Below are 27,324 nucleotides of genomic sequence, written 5' to 3'. Positions count from 1 at the left end.
GTCACGAGTCCTCGGAGATGACCTTAAAATCGGATGTCTCATGTCGCAGTGTGTGCGGCGCCGAGCATAGGCTTCAATTTGAAGACCTTCACCGGTATTGTTGACGTCTCCATATGAGTGAAAAATTCTCGAGAGGGACGTTAAACAAGATATAATCAATCAATCATATGGGGACATCACCATTGCCGGTGAAGGGCTGCAAAATGTAGGCCTATTATCGGCGCTTATGACCCCCTGGACATACCACAGGTGGGATCAGGTGCTAGGAGAAGTAAACATCCCCTGTCGATAGGTCACACCCGCCGTGAGCCCTATATCTTGATCAAGTAAACGGAGTAATCCCTAGTTAACATCAGTGTGCTAGGAACACCTAACAATCGGTATGAAACACGTCATACTGCATTTGACCCAATGATAGATTGTATCGGCAAACTAGATCATTATAATGACCATAGAATTTGCAAAATGCTGACTGTAATCGAGACGGTTGAAACCCCTGTAACATCAATTTGTTTGTCAGTAGGCTGCCTCGATTTAAAAACTGATCATATGCAGAACAAGCTCTTGCGTGTCGAATCAGTTGAGAAATATAAACACCATATGTAGGTGATAATGGAATAATGCTACACAAATATGGGAAGTTGACGATGGAGAAGCTGAAATCATCCCGTTTGTCATATACATGTAGTTGAGTCGTTAGATCCATTTTCAATAAAATATCGAAGTACGAAGCAGATGTGGAGAACTCTGCGGTGTCTTTTATCTCGAGTTCACAGGGATGTATCGAATCGACTTATGAACGAAAATGATTATTGTTGATAGATAAAACGTCATTGATATATCTAAATGTCGAGTTGAAGGCCACAGCAAGAGATGTTTTCCTTCTAATGCATATGTCGCTGCCTTCTAAAAGATCGAATTTGAAGTCGCTCATAGATATAATGATATCAAATGAAGCAAAAAAGATAACAGATAAGATTTATTTTCTTAATATTGCATATGTACATATATTGACGCAATATACATGTAGTATCATTTCTATTGTATAGATACCTGAAGCAGATCACAATCGAAGTTAAGAACAATATTGCACTACTGTAAAGTTTGAGTTTACTATTCTAGAAATTAACTTAACAAATCCAACTTGTTTTTCATGTTAAGCATTGGAAAGTATAATATGCTATCACTCCAAACAAAGGTTATAAATTTGAAGTAATTGATTAATATGATAAACATAAACACAGAATTGATTTTTTATACTAGATTTTGCTATTATATATAACGTTTTTGGTGGTGGTGGTGGTGGGGGGGGGGGGGGAGACAGAACAAAATTTGAATCAAATTTGCTTAAAGATAGTACTATAGTTGTTCGTGTAAATTGTTTTGATTTGTGTGTCATTCTCTATATATCTCCGTCTGTCTGCATCTTAACCTTGGTCATAACTTTCAGACTATATTTATACATGTACAAGGTACATGTGTGGATACGTCATATAGGCCAATTAATGCTATGTCGTCGCCAACTGATGATGGCATTCAACAAGTTCAAATTTGCCACAACTTGATGTTCTATGGGTTTTTTTTTATTATTTCAAATTCGGGCTAGACTATATTAACTATTTATTTGTAAGAGTTGTCTTTTCTATTTTGAAAATTTTACTAGTTGAAAACAAGGTAATTGCTAAAATATGAAATCACATTTCACATTAACGTGAAGGTAACACAGATTTCATTAAGTTAACCATTATTATTCATTAGCGACACAACAATGTCAGTCAGAATTTCAAGATGTTATGAATTGCAAAATGTATTCCATCCATAACGTCTGAGAATGCTGATTGTGCTATTCATTTTGAATATGATGTTACAAGAAGCATTGACGTATTTGATAACATCTATCAAATGGTATCCCTGAGGTTTCTTCCCCGTTTTATTTTCAAGGATTATCATCGTCACTTTCGTTGTCGGACTGTTCTGTCACATGTAGTATCCCATAATCCTCTTCACATTCATTATGTGAACTTCCGGGTTGATCTTCTTGCTCTGACTCGTCATCATTTCTCACCCTTTTAAATTTTGTTCTCCTATTTTGGAACCAAACTTTCACCTATGAAAGAGACAAATGATTACAAGAAATAAATGATAGATAAAATGGATGAAGCTGCGTACTGACATTAACGTTACATGTAACTTTTACGAGCACATTAATTAGATGGACATATTTAAAATCGTCTTTCTACAGAACATGAAACCTTAACTTTCAAATTTCCTTAAAATAGGACAAGGTTTCTGTTTCCCTCCAAAATTACACAAAAATATTTACTTTGTTGCTTTAAATTCTAACTCCAATACGTAACTGGCGCAATGAATCATTGCAATGTGATATGTTGCCCGTAGATAAATTATAATTTCTTTCATGAGAACCACTGGAATTAGTCTGGGATAAACCACGTCAACAAAGACTACCTCTCGTGTTTAAAATGAAATTGAAATAAAACATATTATACAGAAATTCTTTATTTAGATGTCGACAGTCCATCATTTACGAGAAACGACGGCCTCACGTGAAGTAAAATTTCATGCAACACATTTCCATCGACCATGATGGCTTCCCGGGCCGAGAATAATGATTGACTGTTCCAAATTCAATTACTCTTCATAAATTTATCTAATAAATACTAAACATGGGCATTATTCACATATATCATTCCATTAGTGTTTGCTTGGGTGTGTTGATACATGCCGCATATATTTAAATTTTCCCTTTGAGAAACACGGGGAGGTGAATATCATACAATGCCGATGTGAATACATTGTACATTTATTGCCACCTGATATTTTCTCTGAATTTATTGCACATCAAATTGCTATTTAATATATCTTTATGAACAACAAATCTTTACCAGAGTGTGAAGAGTTGTTTAAGAATGCAGATCTCAAATGATCGTGCATCTCAAATGTGATAAGGTAGAAAGGCATTAGAACAATACAATTTAAGAAAAAGGCCGTCTTTCACAAAATTATCTAGCAATTTAAAATTAGTTTTTATTTAAGGAAGGAAATATAGAAATTGTTTTTCAACCTTCAAAATTTGGTTTTCACCAGCCCGTTATCTGACTATGACATTTCGATGTCTATACGTTTGAAACTTGAAGGAAAAGCAAGAATATTTATTGACCCTAACTTTTAAATACACGTGCATTATCATAGGAGACAATTTTCTAAAACCGTTTGTTTTGTACAAAAATGTGTTCTTCTTTCATTCAGAAAAAATCGCCAAGTAATAGACGCTATGTTGCTGTGGTATGAAATATCAATATAGTATGATGACTTATCTCCCTTGCTTGATGGTGTCAAAGGAGACCTAGCTGCAATAATGTAGCCCTATCCAATTTTTTTTTATTCTGACGTTTTCGGGATAGGGCTACAATTCCATAGGATCTCCGTAATGGTGCAAAATAATTTTATGAATAACCGATAATAAACTCTGTGTATTAGTCCCAAATGTTGTTTACACCAAAAGGAGAACCAACTTTGTGCTCGGGCATGTCTAATAAAGGTGTTTTTCATTAAATATAATGTACAGCATGCAAAATTCTTCGTCTGCTCCGCCATGCTTGTTATCGCGAGATCTCGTAGGTGGATCTAATGAAAGCCTAAACATTGACAATCAGCGCGAAAATGTAGTTACTCGAGCCACTTCGACAAAGAAAGGAAAATCATATTGTTGCAGAAAGAATTTACACTCTACTGTTCGGTTTTTAACTTGATATTTAATTCAAACCTTTTCAATACCGACGAAATAGCTTTCGCCTCCATACTTGTCCATTGGTGTAAATACTACCTTATATGGCATATGCAAATGACTTGACAATCGGAAGTTGAAACTTCAGTACATCAAACATGGCGCACAAATATGAATCGAGGAATTGGAATTTATCGAAATTGTTGAAAACGGTAGAATAGAGCCTCACAAATCTAAAGTTGAAGGTTGTAAATTTATATATTGACTAAGAAACATAGAATATCATTTTATTTACGTAAAGCAAGTCAGGAAATGTTTAGAATGAGCGCAAATGTTGCGGGAGTGAATCACTCCCGCATTTGCACCATTACGGAGATCCTAAGGAGTTGTAGCCCTCTCCCTAAAAAAAAAATCATTATTCCAGCTAAAGGAGACCAACCATGATGCAAATAGTAACAACTGCGGGTTTTAGCCATCAACATGGTTCATTGTACTTGAATTCAGTTGTAATGTATGAAGTCAGTTGTAATATATGAAGTCAGTTGTAATGTATGAAGTCAGTTGTAATATATGAAGTCAGTTGTAATGTATGAATTCAGTTGTAATGGACTTGAATTCAGTTGTAATGTATGAGGTCAGGAGGGTATTTCAATGTACCTGTGTCCAAAGGGTACTATGTTCAGAAAGATCTATACCAAGATCAAATTGAAAGTCACAGAGACCTCGAAGTTGTAACAATACTTTTACAGGAGGTGATGGGAATCAGTTTGGTATACAACCTACTATAACAAAAGTAGAAGTAGAAATTAAATCTTCGACCAGACGCAGTTCCAACTATTTTCAATAACGGACCTACTGCTAGCGTGGCGAAGGTGGGAAAATCCTCTAAAACGTCGACTGCTTTATTAGTTTCCTACCGACGAAATCGAAGGGGACTTTAGGTTTGCGCTCCGTCCGTCCGTCTGTCTGTCTGGCTGTCCTGCAAATCAGTTTTCCGGGTTTTTTTTTATGTGCATGCAGATATTCATTTGATATTTCGAACATTGGTTTGCTATAACAAGTTACAGATCAAGTTCGAATTTCGTCTCAGTCCGTTGATTTTTCACTAAGTTATGGCCCTTGGACTTAGAAAAATAATATGAATTATCAGTTTTTCTAAAATGTTGTTGTTGTGCTTACAGATATTCATTTCATATTCAGTACGTCATGATGATTGCTTTGCCATAACAATTTCGATTTTTGAATTTTCTAGGTCTAGTTTTTGTATCTGAATAGTAGTTGTTCCCAATCTTCCCTTTTACTATAACCTTAATTTCATATGAACTTCGAATATTGTTGCGGTCCAATAATTTTTGCCTCCGGTAGGGGACTATGTATTCCTATGCTCTCAGAATGCTTGTTTAAACATAAAAAAATGACAATAGTATTAGTGTTTAGCATTCAGTATTTACATGGTGAACACTGTATGAAAAAGCCACATGAAGCTCTCCTGATGAGATTGTTTTTGTCTGAATATATAAGTAAATAAATTAAAGATGAACAGTTCTAATGTTGTATGTTGAGAGTTGCCCCTTTCTGTTTGAAAAAGATTCAAGTTTGCAAAAATACACCGCATTTCCTGCCATGATGTAGGGTATTGAATAATGGGTAAAATTCTGTTTTCTTATTTCAAGAATTTTGACAAGTCAACTTTGACCCTCCACACACATCATCTTCGCTAGCCAAGGGTTTACGATCCACTCTGCTTCTCTACAAACCCTTGGCAGATTTAGTGCGATTTTCGTAGCCTCAACTTTCAGCATATGATTGGACGCAGGGAAAGTCCACTGCTCAATCAGAGAACGTGTTACGTTAGATTACGTGCAAAACAAAGGAATTTAAATACCTACAACTGTCACTCGGCCGTGTATCAAATACATATCCAAATCAATGATGCCACGTGCGCAGTTCAGACTCGTATCTGCGTAAAAAAGTGCATTTTATTTACAACAGTACCATAAGTTTAATATCAAACTTCTCTTATAATTCGTTGTTTTATGTTCTATATATCCCAGATTTAGAAAGTTGCGTCAGAGCTATTTTCCTCAATTTGGAATTCACCTTACACACGTGGGGTTATTTTTAGGCGTAGACTCAACGACTACATAAATTTCATGGGTTCACACATGTTTATTTTCTAAATAATATTCTCACTAATTTCTTTTTCAAGTATGCAATTAAGAGATATTTAAATTTATTATTAATATTTTGAATGATTTGCGTACCACATTGCGTTACCCTCTGAGTGCATCCATTTCTAAACAACTTTTAAACAGTAGCTGAAACAGGCATTTTCATTGGATAAGCATGATGTAATCCAAACAGAGTTGTTTTCTCCATCCGCTAGAGGGCGCTACTCAAAGCTACGAAAATCGTACTAAATCTGCCAAGGGTTTGTAGAGAAGCGGAGCGGATCATGAATCCTTGGCTAGCGAAGATGCACACACATACACACTTTTAAAAAAAAACACGATTCTGCAAGCCTGGGGTTAGGAATATTTCGGGTAATAACTATTTATATTTTTCTTACCATCATCAGAGAATCTACTCTGAAAATAATCATATACTTATATTATTATTTATATAGATGTATTTATCTATCATCATGTGGAATTGGTTCGGATCTTCATCGCTCTTCTTGTTCGTCCTCCGATGAAAAATCGTCGATGTGGCTGACATTTGCATTAATTATGGGTGAAAATGATACACAAAAACCTCCTGTCCCTAATCCTAAAACTCCTCCAGTTGCGAAATAAATCGTCTAGGGGTTTTCTTTTGATTTGAATCACAAATCTGACTGTGGTCTTTTCTACGTCACAAATTCGGGGAATCAGGAACGATGCATGTAACTGGGTACCCATTTTCTATTCCGAGTACCTCTTAGAGTTAATATCGATATTAAGTTTTCTAAAAGCATTTTTATGAAGAGTCTAAGAAACAAAGTGATACAGTGAAATTTCGAAGAGAAAAATCGTCTCCTTTAACCTAACCTTAACCCCCAACCTTTAATAATGAAATTCAGCTTACATAATTACTAATTCTAAATAATGTTAAGTGTTATCATTTCTTTTTTGGTTAATCCAGTAGACATATGTATATCTAATTCAAATGTCTTTGGTCTGCATTCTGGTTAAGAATCTTACAAATTATTTGAATAAAAATTTACTATACATGTACTTAGAGTAAAAAAAAAGACCCTTATGAAAGGTGAAGATAACGAACAGTGGTCAATCTCCTAACCACTATAAGCAGTACAAAATAGAGAGTTGGGCAAACACGGACCCTTGGACACACCAGAGGTGGGATCAGGTGCCTAGGAGGAGTAAGCATCCCCTGTTGACCGGTCACACCCGCCGTGATCCCTATATCCTGATTAGGTAAACGGAGTATATATATTTATAGAAATGGTACAATTAAGTATCAAAATGAATAATAATGCATCCTGATTATCTTGGAATAGTACTATATAAAGTTAAGAATTCATACCTTAATTTGAAATTTTGCATGATTTAGTATTTTTTATCCGTTACTTTAGTAATCATGTTGTTAACTCTAACGCTATCCCTTTTTTCTTTTTAAAACGAATTGTAAAGAAATTAAGCATTCAGTAGCTTACACTATCATTCAGCTCAAGCAATTAATATCTGACATTTTCCTAAAAGCTTGTGCAATGTTTTCAAATTTTGTACATTAGTGCATATTTAATAGATTCTAGTATGCCGAGGTTGTCATAAGTTCATTGTTCCTTATTACATGTCTACCTATCTTCTATTTCATACATCCTTTTACATGTTACCAGCCTGTTTGTATCAAACACAAATTTATGTTGGGAGAGAAGGGATGCTATAAAATGTTTGAATATAATTATTTTCTAAGTGGTTTTATCTCTGTAAGTACCAAACAGTCAAGAATAATAGGATCTTCGGATTTTGATGCAATGCAATTATTTTACACCACATAAGAAATATGAAAATGATGACTTCCGTGTCGCATCACCATGGAGACAAATTAATGAGTACATGTTTTGTATTGCCATTTTTAAAATCTTAAATATCACGCACAAAAAGCAGGAATAACACATTAGATTATGGAAACGTGGCAGCTAAAATTATGATGATATGTGGAACAAAATGGTATATGAATTTCAGTGAAGGATTCAGTGATTCGAAACCATCAATAGAAGCGATGTACTGAAACCAATCTCAGTTTCATAATTTATGCCTTCAAACCGATGGCTTTAACAAAGAGCCAACTATGTCATTTACAACATCTACAAACTCTGCTTTTGTATAAAAAAGACAGTAAAATTCCTAAAAGAATTTTTATCTCAAATTGATTGTCAGATCAATCACTGAGACCCGAAAATCACCCCTGAAAAAAGTAGTTGTAACTGAAGCCTATAGATAATGCTTTGTAATAGATTCATTGATTTAATATTGTTTCACGTCCTTCTTGAGAATATTTCACTCATATGGAGACGTCACCATTGCCAGTGAATAAGGGCTGCACAATTTAGGCCTATGCTCGGCGCTTACGGTCTTTGAGCAGGGAGGGATCTTTATCGTGCCTGACACGGGACCTCGGCTATTGCGGTCTCATCCGAAGTACCACCCCCATTTAGTCGCCTCTGGGGTACTGGGGACCTATTTTAACCAGGATTCCATCTTTGGTTTCCGTCGAAAGGCATCTGTTCGAGGGTGAAAAATGACCATTTGGTTTAGCAAAAATTATGCAATAATTTACAGATTTAAATGATGTGCAAATCAAGGAGAAATAACACACCTGGGAAATTTGATATCCATGAATGGAAAGAAGAGGATGTGTAGAATGATATTTTGGGATTAAAAAGTTTCAAATTTACCTTATTTAGTTTTTAAAATGCAGTTTTGGTAGAGAGTAATCTGCTATGTAGGTCAGATAGAGGATTGTTGTCGAACTACATGTATGTCAACATAATGAATACGTACAGTACATTTCAGTGGCAGATCTAGAAAGATTTCCAAAGGATGCGTCCCAAGTTTTTACCATTTCACCACTAATGGGGAAGGGGGGGGGGGGTGACCCCCAAAAAATGACAATGTTGAAAATATTTAACCTAAAGGGGCTGGGGTAGCAACATCCTTAACCCTCCTGATCCGCCCCTGCATTTGTACGTATCCAAAACCCTCCTGATCCGCCACTGCATTTGTACGTATCCATAACCCTCCTGAACCGCCACTGCATTTGTACGTATCCTTAATACTCGGGGACCGATCGCCGTAAACTAGGCAGTTCGCTTCGCAAACTGGAGGTCCTCGATCTCGGTGACCGCGTCAAACATCATAAGCGCCCTGCAATAGGAGTGAAATTCACGGGCCTTATGGATAACACCTTATCAACAGAGGTCCTGTATCGCAGTAAGTGTTTCCATGACAAAGAAACCTCACAGCTAAAACCTTGAGCGCCATGCCTAGATAAAATTTGTTGCACATCACCTACAGCTAGTGACGTCGCTCGTGTAGGAGTGGACCATTCTTAATCGGGTCGTAAAGCAAACTACAACACTTGAGTAACTTTTAAAGCCTACAAGACGCTTGATTTTATTTCTAGCAGGTTGAATAGTCGACATAACTTTGATTAAGCTTTGAAAAGAAACATTGCACATTATAGAATATAGCTTTAATTTGCTTTCCCCATTTCTGGAAAGGAGAGGAATTCCAATTCTTCTTCCCTTTTAAAGTTGTCCAGACCATATCTAGCAAAGGCTCACGATACTTTTAATATGAGTTCATGCAGACTAAGATCACCGCTATGACATTTTCTTTAGAACTGTATATGCATCATCGTTAGATATGTGAATTGGATATTTATCATAGATTTGCAAAATGCTTTTTTCTTCAAAAATACTTTAGGAGCTACATTTACATTTGACAAATTAAGATCGATCGATTGATTGATTGATTGTGTCTTGTTTAACGTCTCACTCGAGAATTCATATCAAAATCATATCTCAAGACCAAGAATCAAATTTGAAATGATTGGCCTCGATTACGTTTTGATGAATAATGTTTCACAATCTCGCCCTAACCAATCCTGTTCATTGAATGTTACCGCTCTTGATAAAGAGGGAATTAAACATGTTTAGCCCACAAAAATAGGCCTTCCTGGGTTAGGGGCTCTAGTTCAAAAGAACAGATTTACTATGAACTTTGCAACAGCTCAATCAATGGAGCGTTCGTTTCGGAAGACCTACACTAGGTTCTATCCAGTCCACCACAGATCTGGGTCGTTAAACTACATGTAGTTAGCAGCTGCCCTTTCACGATATGGGTGTTTCGAATGATACCTTGAAAACCGTGGTCCTATACTACGGTAGGCATTGGTAAGATCAAGAGCCTTTACTGCTATACACGGACCTCAGAGCCTAGTATAATTTTGATTATTTTTAATGAATTCGGGTTGTGTGTTCGATTTGGGAGATGCTTCAAGAAGTGAAAGACCACTACTACATGTAAAGAAAATACGAAATCCCACGTTCATGACGTCATTATGACAGAGAGACACGCCCTACAGTGAGAGAAATCGTGTATATTTTTATGTTAGCAAATTTTCGAATTTCGATATCCTCAACGATAACAGTGAGTTAGTAGATAATTAAGGAATTGAATGTAGACAAACTATTTGTCAAGTGTAAAATACCTGTACATGTCTTGGTATAGTTTTACAAACATGTTTGAAACACTTTAAGGGAAGATAATGGAAATGAAGTTTTAATTGATAGGTCTGAAATCTTCCACACTAGTCTGAATTTTGTTGTCATAGGCAAGAAACCATCCTGTGACCTGGACCGGTAAATGTCCGAGTAAAAATAAACAGGTTAAATCGAGAGAACGAAAACAGTTTTTGAATAAAGAACTACAGATGATTGCGTAATAAGCATAAGCCAATTGAAACCAGTAAACCCTGTCATGGAGCCCGGGGAATCTGATAGGTGGCAGAGGAAAACAAATATAATTCAAAATCAACTGGGAAAAAGAAACTAAAACATTAAGACCAGTGCGCTTCCGAGAAGAAACAACTACTCCATGTGTACATCTCTATGATGACCATGTCCCGTGGCAACATACTGCTGGTCAAATAGAAAGTGAGAAACATTTCTACTCTGACAAATAAACAATAATAAATAAATCACTGTTCGTTATCTTCACCTGCTCATACTACAGTTTACTATGACAATCATGCAAATCCAGATTAAAAACAGAGGCGTAAGTCGAGCTCGTAGCTTTTATATTTCAAACAAAGTTTTGAAACCGAGGTCATCCACGAAAGCAAGACCTTTATTTCTATTACTACAGCTCAGAAATACAGCTACTTCGTGACGTCATGGTAATTTTCGAAACGGAATGCATATTTTTTGTACAGGCACTTGATAAATTGTCCGTTAAAATATATCATTTAGTATATAAAAAAAGACATCAAATGGTTAAAATTTATCAAAAATACATTGAATGAGAGTGGACTCTCATATTTGTGGACAACAGAATTTCTACAATGTATATAATCCAATTTGGGTGAAACTGGAAGTTAAAAGAATATTAATATACCAATTTATTGAAGAGTGGAGGAGTAATACTTATCTTTCTCCCAAATGTTTAAATTACAGACTTTTCAAAGATTCTCTGATATTCAAGAATTATCTCACTATTCTGCCTCGACAATATGCACTAATTTTATGTAAATTTAGATGTGATAATTTTAAACTACCCATTGAGTATGGAAGGTGGAATAATAGTCAACGTTTCTGTTATTTATGTAATCAAAGCAAAGTAGGAGACGAGTATCGTTACATTTTTGAGTGTACACAACATAATTTAACAAATGCCAGAAAAGCTTTATTGTCTGAAAATCTAACAAAGAATCCAAATATTATAAAATTCCACAAACTATTTACATCAACAAATCTTACACTGCTTAAAAGTTTATGTAAATTTCTATTTGTTGTAAAGGAAGATGTGGACCTTACGTAGCTCTAATAATTTCATTAGGATAAAACTTGGTCTCGTGGTAATGTCCATTTGTTGAATTAATGTTTCTCCACTTTATACATTGTAATATAAAATATCTATTCCTGTACATGTTGTATATGCAGTATTCTGTATTTTCCAACCTCCTCTCTGTAATGTATGACTGTACATTTATATGAGAATAAAGTATTGATTGATTGATTGAATATTGTTTAACGTCCCTCTCGAGAATATTTCACTCATATGGAGACGTCACCACGGCCGGTGAAGGGCTGTAAAATTTAGGCCTATACTCGGCGCTTGTGGCCATTGAACAGGGATGGATCTTTATCGTGTCAAACCTGTTGTGACACGGGACCTCGGTTTTTGCGGTTTCATCCGAAGGACTGCCCCATTTAGTCGCCTCTTACGACAAGCAAGGGGGTACTGAGGACCCATTCTAACCCGGGTCGTACAGGCGGCTTCCCTTTGATATATGCAATAGCCGTAGTAGAATGGATACTTGTAACATAATAAATATGTTATGATATGAATCTGCATGTGAAGGAAATAAAGCAATGCATAAATGGATGGATATATAAATGACGAACTTCTCGTGGAATCAAAAGTAAAACGGGAATAGATGTGTGAAGTTAAAGTATGGCTGATATTATCATTTAATTAGTCAATGTCTGTTTCAGATTTGAATTTAATCAATAAAATATTTACATGCAACACTGCATATAATAGTGCCCTTTTTATAAATGATAATAATCGATATTGTACAATTCAAAATAGTGTGTTGATTTGAAAGTTTGGTGTTTTTTCGAGACTGTCCAGAGTAATGCTTTCTAATCAACATTTATATATTTAGCCAATATGGAACTGAAAAAATACATCATGATATATTCTTTTACCCTTATAAATTAAAAAAAGAGATATGAGGTAGATGTGACAATTCTGATATTTCAGTACATGTATTTCACAACATCGTTTAAGGACAATGTGTGATTTAATCCTATAAAAACCGAGAAATTCAATATTCTACCCTTAATGTGCTTACAGAGAATTTATGTTCAAAAACAAGAAATGTCACCTTTAGGGTCATATAAATATGCATACATTAGACAGTAGTTATTTGAGTCAGGATGGGGAATAAATAAATTAAGATATTTTATATCATATTGGTGCATGAACATTTCAGTTGAAAATTGTGGTCGAAAAAAATTATTCCTTAATGAAGCCCATTCAGTCTGTCAGACGATCGCACGGGACCTAGAATGAAATTCAATGGTTGATTGAACGCAAGATGAAATAGGTTGTGTTGGACAGTCATTTGTGCCATGTTCGGCTATAAAGAATCGTCAGCTAACCCACACACATCGGTATCACGACCCCGCTTATCATGATCTTCATCACCATAGTACACTGATAGACAAATTAATTCCAGCTCCAAAAAGCCATTTGGAAACATTAACGGAACTAGCATTGATAATTGAAAAATCTTTTGTTACCTAATACATAAAATGACAGTTTAAATGACCGTGAACACTGCTCTTGAGTGTAAACGGACAAGAAGAATATGGGCAGACTAAATGAAACGTTATGACTACTGACTGCGCTACAACAGTGATAAGAGAGGTCTCGGGATTTATTTACAGTACAGAAGGAAAATACACATAGGATTCACATCTCATTGAACAAATTAGACGGCTTAATTTATTCAACATTGCCACTAATTTAATTGTTTTCTGTAATTTCCACCAAGACCCTTTAGTCTGCAGATAACCCTTTTCACAACCATCACTTCCGCTTTGCACAAACTCAAAGCCACCATGAGATCCAAATGTCTGATAAGACTAATATGACTATTGAATGCACTAGGCTTGAAAATGAGCAAACTCGTACTTAAATTTCTCTTATCAAGCGATCTTTTTTATTATTAGAAACATGTACAGTATGAAATTGTATTGTTAACCTTGTCTTTTACATTCGATTTGTTGGAGTATGATATTATGAAATTTCTAATCACACATCAGGGTCTTGCTGTAAACAATGAAATAATTAATCTAATTACAGGATGATATACATAGTATCATAGATTTAGATGGATGTCATACATAGTATCATGTATGGAATTTCACGACGTTGACCACTAAAAACTTGTAAAAATTCATGTGATATTTTCGAGATTTGAAATATACTTTTTTATACATGCACTTCAATTCTTGTATACAAAAAACATTGGTATTTACAACCAGTCTCGCGCCATGTCTTATAATTCAACGTCATTGATGACGCATTTTATCGTCTGCAATCAGTTTCTTTTACAATGAAAACGTTAATTATAGTAGTATTTGTTTCCGATTTCAAAACCATACAAATTGGAAAACATGAATTTGTCTTCTACCATTGGTTTAACTTTGATAGATGCATAATTTATAATATTCCATGCGATCTGTTTGCTTTGTTTGTATGTTGTTTTACGATCTATTTGAAACATTTTGAAATTACACTGTAGAGATGTCATCAGATTTTCGTGAAGAGCCACAAATTTTGACCCATACACAGCACTACGGTCTAGGCTCAGCGAGAACTCTTTATTGTGCCAACACCTCCCGTGACTCGGGACCTCCGATTTTAAGGTCATTTCCGAAAGACCCGTGTCGGGCACTTTGCGAATGAATAGCCATTACCCACGTTACAAGTCTTAGCTTTGACGCGGCGCATGGATCGAAAAGCGAATCCGGGCATCACGGGTTCGAGACGAGCGGCTTCATGGACAGTGCAATAATAATAATAATAATAATAAAACCCATTTACACGTCATTAAAATTTAAAATCCTGGAAAAGTCCAATATACATGTAGAATCATCAATCTTAGAATCACCTGCATTTATCAAAACGCTTTGCATATGCTAGTATACACTGTTCTTCAAAATAAATTAAGCCACGCTTCGAACTATTGACAGTCATTTTAAGGGGCTAAATTAGGCCCATATGACGAAGTCCTTTAGAACTAATTAAAAAAATCAAAATTAGTAATACTGTTTTACGTAAGGAAACGTAATCATAATTGTATTAATTCATTCGACATGCATGGTGTTTCTAAATAAGATATCTAATTATAATTTTGATGTACAGATAATGTGTTTAATGTATTTGCCCAAGGAGATGACATCTTCCTCTGATTACTTTAAATGCACACTTAAAACCTGTTTATGTGTACCCAAATGCAATTTAATATAGTTGGTCCTTACGAGACAATTGTGCCGATGAAGTTGATAAATTCAATCGTAAATGTTCTCCTAAAGATCGCAGATCTTTTAAATGGAAACAGCGTTAAGTCGTTGTTTTATTTACTTCCTTTGGATAAGTTGTCGCGTGCTAAAGGCACAATCAGCGTTTTCTAGACGTCGTTGTCACAATCTTAAGTATGGCTTCTCAAATTAAGAATTCATCAGTAACTCCTTAATCAATTGATGGACTTAGTCAGCCATCTACCACCAACTATTATCAAGTAATGTTGCTTCCGATTTACTGGAAAACATTTCAATTAAAGTTGATTGGTTCTTGCCTTATTTGGATAATTACAGTTATGTGCTTTGTTTCAGGAGCTCTGTTGCCGACCTCTTTTTAACATGTGGACCAGGTCTCTCTTTGAACTTTACATCAAAGAATCAGTTTATATTTTTTGTAAGGATATTGGCGCCTCTTTAGGAACGAATATTATAAGTACTATTTTATCTCCAATCGAGTAACTATCCCTTAAGAGACTGGAAGTTAGAAAAGTATTTGTCCTTTGGATACACATAATTATTTTCCGTCTGAATATTGAAGTAATAAAGGTTATGTCCATGCACGATTTTTTTTATGTAATTTTTTTTTTTAACGCAGCAAATATTTATCTATGATTAGTTAGATATGAAACAAGCAAAGTTGTTGTTCTTTAAATAGGACTACAATACGTGGATCATAAGTTTCTAACAGAAACTTAATATTCTAGGTTGAAATAAGAATGTGGTTTTTTATAAAATGCAGAATTTTCATTATAAGCCTTATTGCTAGAGAGTGGCGGATATAGAGGGGGTTGGTTGGATATTTTAACCCCCTCTTTGCGCGGTAGAAGTCAAACTTGGGTCGCGCACCCCCCCCCCCCCCCCCCACCACCACCACCACCACCACCACACACACACACCTAGATCCGCCACTGTCTATAGGGCTGCAATATGATATCGCGCCTTCTCTCAACATTTACTCATTGTATTGCATCACAATCCCGATAATCATCAATATATTTGTGCAAGCGCAAGCTGATTAGTCCCCCCCCCCCCCCCCCCCATATGTACGATTACGTGCTACCCTGTTAGATTTCAATCTATAGATGTAAATAAAGTTCGCGACTTTAAGCTAAAAGAAATGTATACTTGTGCATGCGCAAGATGACCCCCCCCCCACCCCCACCCCCCACCCCCACCCCGGTTTAACCTCGCTTGTATCTTTTCTGCGTGAACCGCAGGGTCCATGCAATGATAAAAACACACTCACCTGTGTTTCTGATAAATTGAGTTTAGATGCTAAATCCTTTCGCTCCTGGCCAACAACATAATGATTCTTCTCAAACGCATTCTCTAGCTTCAGTAACTGGGAAGGCGAGAATGCCGTTCTTATTCTTTTCGGCTTGCGATATGGATGAAAAAACAGACTTGATGCAGAATGTCCTAAAAATAATAAAACTTCCACTTGAAAATTCCACAAGATGTAAATTAAATCATTGTATTATGTATTTCTTTAGTGAAACACTCTGTTTCTCGATATCGCAAATACTTTTATAACGAAACTAAGTTGATCCATATTGCCCTGTATAAATTCCTTTGTTATGCTTCAGTTTCTACATCAAAGTTGTTGGGGGAGGGGGGGTCAAAAGTCATATACCCGATTCGAAGCAAGACTATACGTACATGTATACCAATTGTAAAATAATAACAACAAAAACAAAGAAACCAAAACACACAAACAACAACAAAAACAAAGAAACCAAAACACACAAACAACAAAAAAAAACAAAGAAACCAAAACACACAAACAACAACAAAAACATGGCACGGCAAAAATGATAAAGAATTATTGATAGCTCAGAAAGGAAACCTAGCTCACAGGAGTTTTGCAATTTAACAAATTCGTAACATCACGATTAGTGATTAAATCTTGCTGTGAAGCACGATAATGTGTCCCGTTCGAAATTCTTCAAACCGTATGAATGGAACCCCCCACCCCCCCCCCCCTTTTTTTTTAACTTCGTCTCAACCGACCATTTAAATTTCACACCTACAGATACAAATACATACTCTCAGAATGATGACAGAAATATTTATTTACGAAATAGTAACTCAACTACAGATTTAATGATACCTCACAAATTTTGAATCCATTGGTTTCTGGGTCACCACGTGTATCGTTATGATCTACGGCGGGTGGTTAGTGTCATACAGTGTGTACTAAAATGTCCGATTTGTTTCAAATGTGTGTATGATTAATAAATACCTAACTGAAAACTTCAATAGCAGGGGCGGATCCAGGAATTGCGGTTACGGGGGCGCCACTTTATGAGGCAGTGGGTCCTGGGCGAAGCCCTCGTGGGGTCCAGGGGTCGAAGCCCCCGGAAGCTCCTGGATTTTACAGATTTTATGGGGCTTGAAATATTTCTCCTATTTAGTCATTTGTACTATTTTCTATCAATTTTGTAAAGGTGAAATTAATAAAATGACACAAATTTTAAGGTTGGTTTTTTTTTTTTGGAAAAAATTAAGTTCTCCCAATAAAGTAATTCAAGAAATCAACAGATTTTGTAATTTACTTCTCCGGGAGTGGAAGAAATTATTGCTTCTTTTATCGTTTAGTACATTTTCCAAAACAAGATACCGCGATTTACCTTAAATTTGAAAATTTTAAGGGGGGTGGGGGCGCCGGCTGCGCCCCCTCTAAATCCGCCACTGAATAGGATATGAAGTGGGCGGTACGTGATGACATATACTGAAAATCCCTTCACGCTTCACGGTATTTTATCATATTTTTTTTTAATGGTTACCGGTATTTCTTAAGAAGATGCAAATGTGAATGTTAACAGGTCACTTACTGTTAGAATATTTTCTGAATGAGATCTGTAATCATTTGAACTTGACTTATGTATGATATCTCTCTTATTAAATGCAATACCATTCACAGTAGGTAAAGTTTGTGAATGATCATTTAGCCATTGTTATTTAACAAATACATGTATACTTTGTGAGAAGAGGTTTCATACTGAAAACAGAAATTTATATATAGTTATCAATTACAGGAATTACATTGTAGGGTCAACCTAAAGATGTTTTCTTTAACAATATTGCTCCATTGCTTTAATGCGGAATCCCATAGGAAACATCTATTTTGACATCAAAGGAAAACTCGTGGTAAACAAGAAAATGGAACAAATCCCTTTAGACATACATGTACATGTATGCAAAAAAAACCCAAAACAAAACAAAAAAAAAAAACAAACCAAAAAATCACCAGAAGAAAAAAATCAGAGTGTTTTTCGCAAAGGAAGATAAATATTTCAAAATGGTCAAATTACAACGTGTAGCAATTCTTTTAGAATAAGTAACACGATAAAACAAATGTATAGGGGGAAATTCATTATCCTGCAGAGGATGACTTACACGGTAATAACTCTATGACAACGCATGCTCGAAAGGTAAGTCATTCATAATTCGAAAGAAGGTTAAAAACTTGAGTAGACAGAAATGACGAGACTAATGCATTTTTGTCCATGACTGATGCATTTGTTATACAATTTATACACTGTAGGTATGTGCACGCGGTCTTCTCATGAAATCCACCCCCTTCTCCGTTTTGTTGGTGAGTGCCTTTTTATTTATTTCAAAAACTCCAAAGGTAAATGAGTTTAAATATAATAATACAAGTTCCGAGTAATTTGCTTGTCCTGGATAAGCGTTAACTGGTGGGAGTAAATCATAACCTAATCAGAACACGCCATCGGAAATCATTATGTCTCCGCAAGTTCGAAATCGCAAATTGAATAAGCTGGTCTGAAAGAAAGAAGCTTGCGGATAAAGAATCCATTTTGAAGCGAAAGACACGATATCCGATAGAGCGATTAGTGTGTCATTTTAGGGTGTAATTAACAACAAAGCGAAAGGAATCAACTTACGTGGCACCAACCAACAAGTCCTTAAACAAATCAATTAACCAGGAAAAACAAAACTGCAAATTGATTTAAACAATGCCGGGCTCCCTCCTACTCCTGATAAAGACCATTCGATACCCCTTAACAAGGAATGTGGAACCTCCGAAATCAACACTTCGTGATGCTATTTAACTTTAACCATTAATCTTATTCTTCGATACAATTTTATATGATACATGTACCAGATTATTCCAATATATAATAAAAACATCATAAGTACAAAAAAGTTTGAGGAAAATTAAAAATGAAGATATTTTCTCATTATGTGTGTCAAATCGAACAATCCCAACTGCAAACCAAAAATTAGACGAACAAACAAACAAATAAAAGAATGCGATTACAAATAGTTTGCTAAAGTTTACAATATAATGAACATGTGAAATTTGATTCACGATTCCGGCGCCGCTTTGAGACAAAGACATTTACCGTGTAACAGAGGTAGTGACTGTTTTTTCACCAAGCACCCGACGTGTCACGGTAGGCATTTGTACGATAAAGAACAATTCGTACTCCTACGGCCGTAAGCACCATACACAGGGTAAAATGGAGGTACTTCGCCTAAAGCTACTGACGTTTCTGTATGAGTTAAAAATTCTTGCATGGGACGTGAACCAAGGGATAAATAAAACAAATAAGCAATATCTTTATAAAGAGGTCCCGTGTCGCGATATCCATGTATACTATGAAGCACGCTCGCTGTTTCGGCCGTAAACGTATTGCATTGGTTAAAAAAAAAAGAATTCTGGTACTTCATCTAAAACTGGTTACGTTTCTACGTGAGTAAAAATTATCGAATGATACATAAAACACACAATCCGGGTAGTTTGCTGATTTCCTATCGTGAAATCTTTGATATTATACTTATCTGTACAGTATAAACTGTAAAGATGTATTATTTGTTAGAAAACCTCTTTGATAGATTGCTTTACTATGTAAACAATTCTTTTATAGTTTTATTTACTGTGGAAAAATATCTCGGATACTTTGAAAACAAATGCAGTGACAATTTTTTCGAAATTTATTTTACTGGAGTAAATGCTTCAAACATTAAACATTTTAAAATCTTTGACATACTGTAGTAAAAAGATACAATCTATGGTCAAAACTTTTATACCCGAATTAACTAAAGTAAAATATTCGATACCTTTATTTAACCAACATTAACTGTCCTTACTACACTCAGTTTATGTGCCTTTGGGAATGTAGAAGTCTTGAATTTACTATCATGTAATGTCAATGGTGCTGTGGTAGGAAACATGCCTGATAAACAATCGTTATATTTAATTTAAACAATATTTTATTATGTAAAATACATAAATGGTAAAATCGTTATACCCATGTGAGTGAATCTGTTGTGTCGATGTAATTTTAAAACTATATCACATGCAATACAATCGTTTCGGAAAATGTTTTTGTGGACCGATTTCATCAAGTGCTATGACGTTTTTAAACACTTTATAATTATACAAATACATGTACAATATTTTGCAAATATATAAAACTATCTGAATCGTTTTAAAGGTAACATGAACAAGTGCCTATGTTAAGGAGACTGGATAAGGCCTGGTCTGTTTACCACTTCATCCACAGTTCTATCAAGCAAGTATTTATTATTATTATGTTTATTCAGGCAAAGCATCAGATAAATTACAAATCATAATCAAATACATTGTAAAATACATTCATAATGTCAATTAGGGATCACAAATGAATTTTTGGCACATTGCTATCACATACAGTGTACACAATAGCACTCAAGATATTATCACAGCTATAGCCACCAACAACATCATTATCAAAATACATACTTATCACAGTACCAGGTCTTATCACAGACAACATAAATTATATACTTTAAATCAATCTTTGCTTAGGATAACCCATCAAAGCAATTTATAAAACTTGCTTATTTCCAATGGGGTCCTAAAATGTTATAAGTTGATTTTAGATTATGTATGACTAAGACAGCGCAGACAAAAATAAGATTGAACATTAGATGATTTTCCTAGCCCAAATTAAGTAAAATTATGTACATTGTTTGATTTTATATTGATGCAAAATATTTTTTTAAATGTATCATTATACACTTTACCATAAAAAAAACCCCATTATATATAAATGCTTTCTTCCCTCCTACGAGCTTCTTCTGCAAGATGCAACTTGACTAACTCTATTAGCTATATTTTTTACTTCCAAAGGAAGAGAATTTCAGTTTAAAATGGCATGATAATAAAAAATCGAACTATTGCAGGTCCTATCCCTAGGAACATGATAATCAAAATTGGAGGCTCCCCTAGTATCATTATCATTTCTGTCAAATTTCTCATGTAAATAATTTGGTGCAAGACCATGGTTGATGTTAGAGACATGGTTGAGTTTTAATTGTTTAATACAATTTGCTACACAGAGTGTGTTCATTGAATCAATTTATACTAGTTCTGGGGTTCAGATTTAAGATTAATCTTATTGTTTTGAAGAACTTGTAGCTTTTTCTTTAAGATTTAGATAATCTTTCATAACATGCAGAAGAGCAATAGTCAAAGTAGCACTGAATAAGTGCAGAAGCTAATGTTAACCTGGACCTTTTATTCAACCGCTTTCCATTTCTATAAAGAAACTTAAGTCTGGAGTTGACCTTGGACACAATCTCATCCACTATGAGATGACATTCTAAAAATTTGTCAATTGTTATTCCCAGATATTTAACGAACTCACTAGATTTAATAACATGACCGTGACATTTAACCTCAAACTGACCTTCATTTTTTAGTTTCCGACTAGGGCCAAAAAGAACAGACTCTGTCAGATGTTGACCAAAAGTCGTGCATCAGTTATCTAAATCCAACCTCTATTGGGTAGGTTGGTGGTATGTAAATTTTTAAAACGTTTGGCATTATGATATTTATCGATACGATATGAACATATACCAAGACTATACTGAAAGCTTTTTTAATATCTCTACGATGGTCTCGAACAATTAAGTTTGTTCTTCAACAGAGAAAATCGACGACAATATTTTACAAAGTTTCTTTCAATGTGAACGAAAGTTGATTCTCATAAATCAAATTATTATATATGCAGTGTTAATTACTTAGCATAACACTCCTCAAAAGATTTAATATCCTCTTGTCGTCTTCTACATCTAAAGCATGCCTTAAGATACTGGGAAGATTTACGGGGACTTCATGACACATCTGTTAATTAGTAAAGCTAAGGCTGAACACAGATACCAACTTCAATGACATTTCACTGAATGATACCCTGTATCCATCAAAGGCTTCAAACGAAAGAAACACTTTTTGACAAATATCTATAATTGTAATTCGGAACTCTAAATCGAATGCAAATGGTTAAAGCTTTTCTCTTTACATATTTATTCCGTAATTCAATGACCCCCTTAAATTCCAAAATCTCCTGAAAGAGTAATCAAATCTGGATAGAAGGAGACGATATAATTGGCTTAAAGGCATTTGTCAGAGTACAAATGGTGCTTATGTTTGCTGTAAGTAAATACGATTTAGGTACGAAAAATTCATCTTTTGATTCTAATGGGTTTAAATTTCTGAAATAAAATATTATTTACAATAAGGATTGAGAATAATAAATGACGATTTGTGAGGTAGTGGATTGTTAGGCTGTTGACACTTAAAAAAAGGAACCGTTGAATGGAAAAGGCCTAGGAGAATCAGGATTAAGGTATACCCACCCATCCATTCTTTGAGGTTATATTCAATTTCCTGTGTACAAGGGATTGAGGTGATACCAAGTTATTGGGCTTAACCATTTCTTTTCTATGAATTGAAATGATGTCATTTAAGACATTTTTATATTTGTAGGATCGAAAGGTGAGATTTAATGGAAGAAGTTGAAGAATGGCACTGGATTGCCAGATCTATGCCGTACAATGCGTTATGTGCGCTAATAATCAATGCAAGTCAATTATGCAGGCCATTTTGAAAGTAATCGCATTAACCTGCAACACCTTACAGAAACAGATGTGCAAGTCCTGTGTAATATTTTTTTATATAAGTTTAATTATCCATAATATTTTACAGATCCAATGAAGATGTTTAAGAATTTCGTTAGAACAAAGTAAACAGATCCACGCTATATATATGAATACGCCGTGAAAAATCGTTAGACTGAGCCTTTAAGAGGTTCGAACCCGAGTTTTGTAGCACTGCCAATCTTTTGGAGTTATGCACGTAATTTCTGCATTGAAAGAGAATTTTTAAAACGCAAAAAGAAAATTGGGGGTCATGGTGCTTGTTATTGAGCAACACTTTGTTAAACTTGACCTATTGACATTTAAAATCAACTTTTGATTTATTTGTATAAACTTGCTTTGTCTGTTGGTGTCAACACACTATAAGCAATACAAATCAACCATTATATTGGATCAAGGTATACCCATGCATTCTAACAATATAGATATGGAAATATTTAATATACTAGTAGGCTTAAAATAAATAATGACGTTTTGATTTGCACTCAATATACGCAAAAATCGAACAGAGTTTAAAAGATCAGTCCAGTATTGCCAGCTTTAACATTTGCACATAAGTTCAATGTTCTGCCTTCGACTGTTTGAATTAGTGGCAGATAAACTAAATTCTCGTTCAATATTTTGGCTTCATTAATATCAAAGACGTTTTAAGAATCAATATTCTGTTTGGGAAAATATACATGCATCTATCAAATTCATCAAGGTACAATATTCTAGTTCCAAGTCTTCATGCGTTATAATTTACAAGATTGAAATACATGTCAAGGGATTATAAACATTGACAAAATTTTATATGAAACAGAAGTGACAAAAATATGCGAATCTAAAGCTTTTGGTTAAAAAAAATCCTTCCACCACAAAACTTAGTGCTTTTTACAACCCTTAAAAATTTGAATTGACTTAGAAATTCAAATGGATAGGGTTTCGAAATAAATATATAATATAGTTGGTCTAATACAATAAATTTTGAAGTATTAATTGCATTGCTACATCTTTCGCGTCTCAAAAGCTAACTTTACTATAAGGATTAAGGACATGGGATATCCCCCAAAAGTGTTATAAAATTTTGTAAAATATTTGTAATTCCTTTAATATTGCTTAAACCCGTATTTAACACTAAATATTCCCATGAAACCACCTTTATTTTTGTATTTTCATTATTACTTGAAAAACATCAATGGAAAAGAATTACCCACAAATTGAAATCTTTTAAAAATGTATTTTTGTTGGTACATGTCATGTATCAACGACAGATCTACACTGTGATTTCATCAAGTAATGGAAAATCCCACAGAAACACTGCAAAAATCTACTTCATCTGGTAGGATCAAAATATTGGGTATCCTATGACATTAAGTTACAGGTTAGATAAGAAATGAAAGTGAAATGGTTGCCGCATCATGGTTCAATATAACTACGTGTAGAACTTGAATCATGCCATCATACGGACATCGAGTGGAGACCATTCCAGATTATCTGATTTGTGGTGATATGAAAAAAAAAAATCGGAGAACGAATGTGCTCCAAAAGCGAACGGGAAAAAGAAGCCTCTACGATGATGTAAAGGTGGTATCCAAATTAATTAATTAGATACGTAGATAGATTTTATTGCATCTGGGCACTACATTCAGTTGTGCCTGCTACTCATTAAAAACTATTTCATCATCAGATCATTTTGAGTTTCTCATGGATGTATTATGTATGACGCTAACTGAAAAATAAATAAGTTTGAACATTTGATAAACTTGGTATTAAGGTATCTCATAAACATGACATTTTTAAAAAGTATGCATTGGAATATTTCTTCATTGCCATGACAACACGACATACACACACAATTTATCTTGAATTATATACGATCCAAATCCCAAAATACTGAGGTAGTGAAAGGCTGAATACCTACACTACTGCAGTGTCAATTCATTTCGAGATCACTATTTTTCTTGGCTTATGGATATACGAATATTTTTAGACTCCTTTATGATAACTATGTAATTATCTTATTGTTGCATGTAAATGTATTAATTGAATAAACTAATTACAATATATTTTTTTTCTGCTTCGAGAGTAGCCGTTAGTACTGTAGACACGAAATCCTCGACAATTTAATCGCAAAAATTACAATTATTTAAACGTATACTAATAATAATCTAAAAAGTATATTTCTTCCACATTTTGTGGATTATTGATGACGACAACAGACATAATATTATCGTTGTATAATAAATAGAAAATGTAGACCCCTTCACAAAACATTATATAAAATCAGAAAAAACCCAATCTAGTGCAATCCACATTTGATTTTTATAGCTTTTACAATTCAGCTTTTAATACGAGCACGTTCTTTGACTAGCTGCGTCCTTATGCGTACGGTGCATCTATTTCTGCGCACGATTCCGGTGCAATGTCTCCGCTTTGCGTAACGCGCCTTCTGATGAGAGAATGTAATATTAAGGCTTCCCTTGAATTTTGTACCACTATACACTTAAGTTGAAATTAAAGCTCGTCTGTTATGGATCCAAGTTTGCATTGGTTCATCATAAAAAGCCCAATATTATAGTTTCGATTTCCTTGATCAAAACTAGCACGTTTCGCCAGGCCCCCGGCATTAGAAATGAAAGGCACGGCTTTTTCGAATATGACCTTAAATCGGAAGTTCCGCGTCTTGGTAAGACCCTGACCGTTGAGCATATATATAATAGGCCTACATTTGTGGTATTTCACCTACAGCTGGTGACGTCTCATTAAGAGTGAAAGATTTGAAGCAAACAAACAAACTAGGGATGTGAAACAAACAAACAAAACTAGGGATGTGAAACAAACAAACAAAACTAGGGATGTGAAACAAACAAACAAAACTAGGGATGTGAAACAAACAAACAAAACTAGGGATGTGAAACAAACAAACAAACAAAACTAGGGATGTGAAACAAACAAACAAAACTAGGGATGTGAAACAAACAAACAAAACTAGGGATGTGAAACAAACAAACAAAACTAGGGATGTGAAACAAACAAACAAAACTAGGGATGTGAAACAAACAAACAAAACTAGGGATGTGAAACAAACAAACAAAACTAGGGATGTGAAACAAACAAACAAAACTAGGGATGTGAAACAAACAAACAAAACTAGGGATGTGAAACAAACAAACAAACTAGGGATGTGAAACAAACAAACAAAACTAGGGATGTGAAACAAACAAACAAAACTAGGGATGTGAAACAAACAAACAAACTAGGGATGTGAAACAAACAAACAAAACTAGGGATGTGAAACAAACAAACAAAACTAGGGATGTGAAACAAACAAACAAAATTAGGGATGTGAAACAAACAAACAAACTAGGGATGTGAAACAAACAAACAAAACTAGGGATGTGAAACAAACAAACAAACTAGGGATGTGAAACAAACAAACAAACTAGGGAGATACAATGATGAGGTCCCTGTATGTATGGACAATTATAAATGTGAAGTCCCTGTGTTTGAAACTAAGTTTGGAGCAGTACAATATACAATGTTTGTAAGATTACAGTAATGATTTCTCTGTTTGCAGCAGTACAATGTGAAAGGCGAATATAACGAACAGTGATCAATTTCATAAATCCCATAAGCAATACAAAATAGAGAGTTGGGCAAACACGGACCCCTGAACACACCAGAAGTGGGATCAGTTGCCTAGGAGGAGGAAGCATCCCCTGTCGACCGGTCACACCCGCCATGAGCCATATATCTTGATCAGGTAAAAGGAGTTATCCGTAGTCAAAATCAGTGTGCCACGAACGGTCTGACAATCGGTATGAAATACGTCAGACAGCATTTGACCCAATGATAGGTTGTATTGGCAAACTAATCGTTATAACGACAACAGAATTTGCAAAATGCTGACTTTAAACGAGACTGTTGAAAACTCTGAACCATCACCGTGTTTGTCAGTAGCTTGCCTCGATTTAAAAACTGACCATACCCAGAACAAACTCTTGAGTATTGAATCATTTGAGAGAGATAAAAACCATATGCAGGTGATAATGGCATATTGCTACATAAATGTGGAAATTGACGATGGAAAACCTGAAATCATCCCGTTTGTCATAAAGTTCAGTTGTTAGTTTGCCGTCAATATTTACAAGTATTTTCTATACAATATCTATGTATGAAGCAAAAGTGAACGACTCTGTGGTGTCTTTTATTTCGAGCTCTTAGGGATATATCGAATCGACATATGCATGAAAATTATTATTGTTAATAGATAAAACGCTGTCAATATATCTAAACGCCGAATTGAAGGTCACAGCAAGAG

The 27,324-nt window shown here is 34.9% G+C and overlaps 1 protein-coding gene across 2 annotated transcripts in view; it reads right to left on the bottom strand.

Annotated features, from left to right (window-relative positions):
• Nucleotides 1-964: 964 nt before the first annotated feature.
• LOC125658863 (homeobox protein EMX2-like) overlaps nt 965-27,324 on the bottom strand; it is a 31,544-nt gene continuing 5,184 nt past the window's right edge. Inside the window, exons 2-3 of one of the 2 annotated variants that reach the window (XM_048890299.2) lie at nt 16,315-16,487; nt 965-2,107 (exon numbers count right to left, since the gene is read on the bottom strand). In XM_048890299.2, coding sequence (XP_048746256.2) covers nt 1,937-2,107; nt 16,315-16,487 — 344 coding nt within the window. In that variant the 3' untranslated portion in view covers nt 965-1,936. Of the gene's footprint in view, nt 2,108-5,233; nt 5,706-16,314; nt 16,488-27,324 lie in introns of those variants that run through there. The other variant, XM_056148666.1, reaches the window with a different exon arrangement.

The sequence above is a fragment of the Ostrea edulis genome, chromosome 9, assembly GCF_947568905.1.
Source record: "Ostrea edulis chromosome 9, xbOstEdul1.1, whole genome shotgun sequence".
Classification (NCBI taxonomy): Eukaryota; Metazoa; Mollusca; class Bivalvia; order Ostreida; family Ostreidae; genus Ostrea; species Ostrea edulis.
The sequence above is the reverse complement of the archived record's forward strand: the minus strand, read 5'-3'. Positions and strand labels throughout refer to the sequence as shown.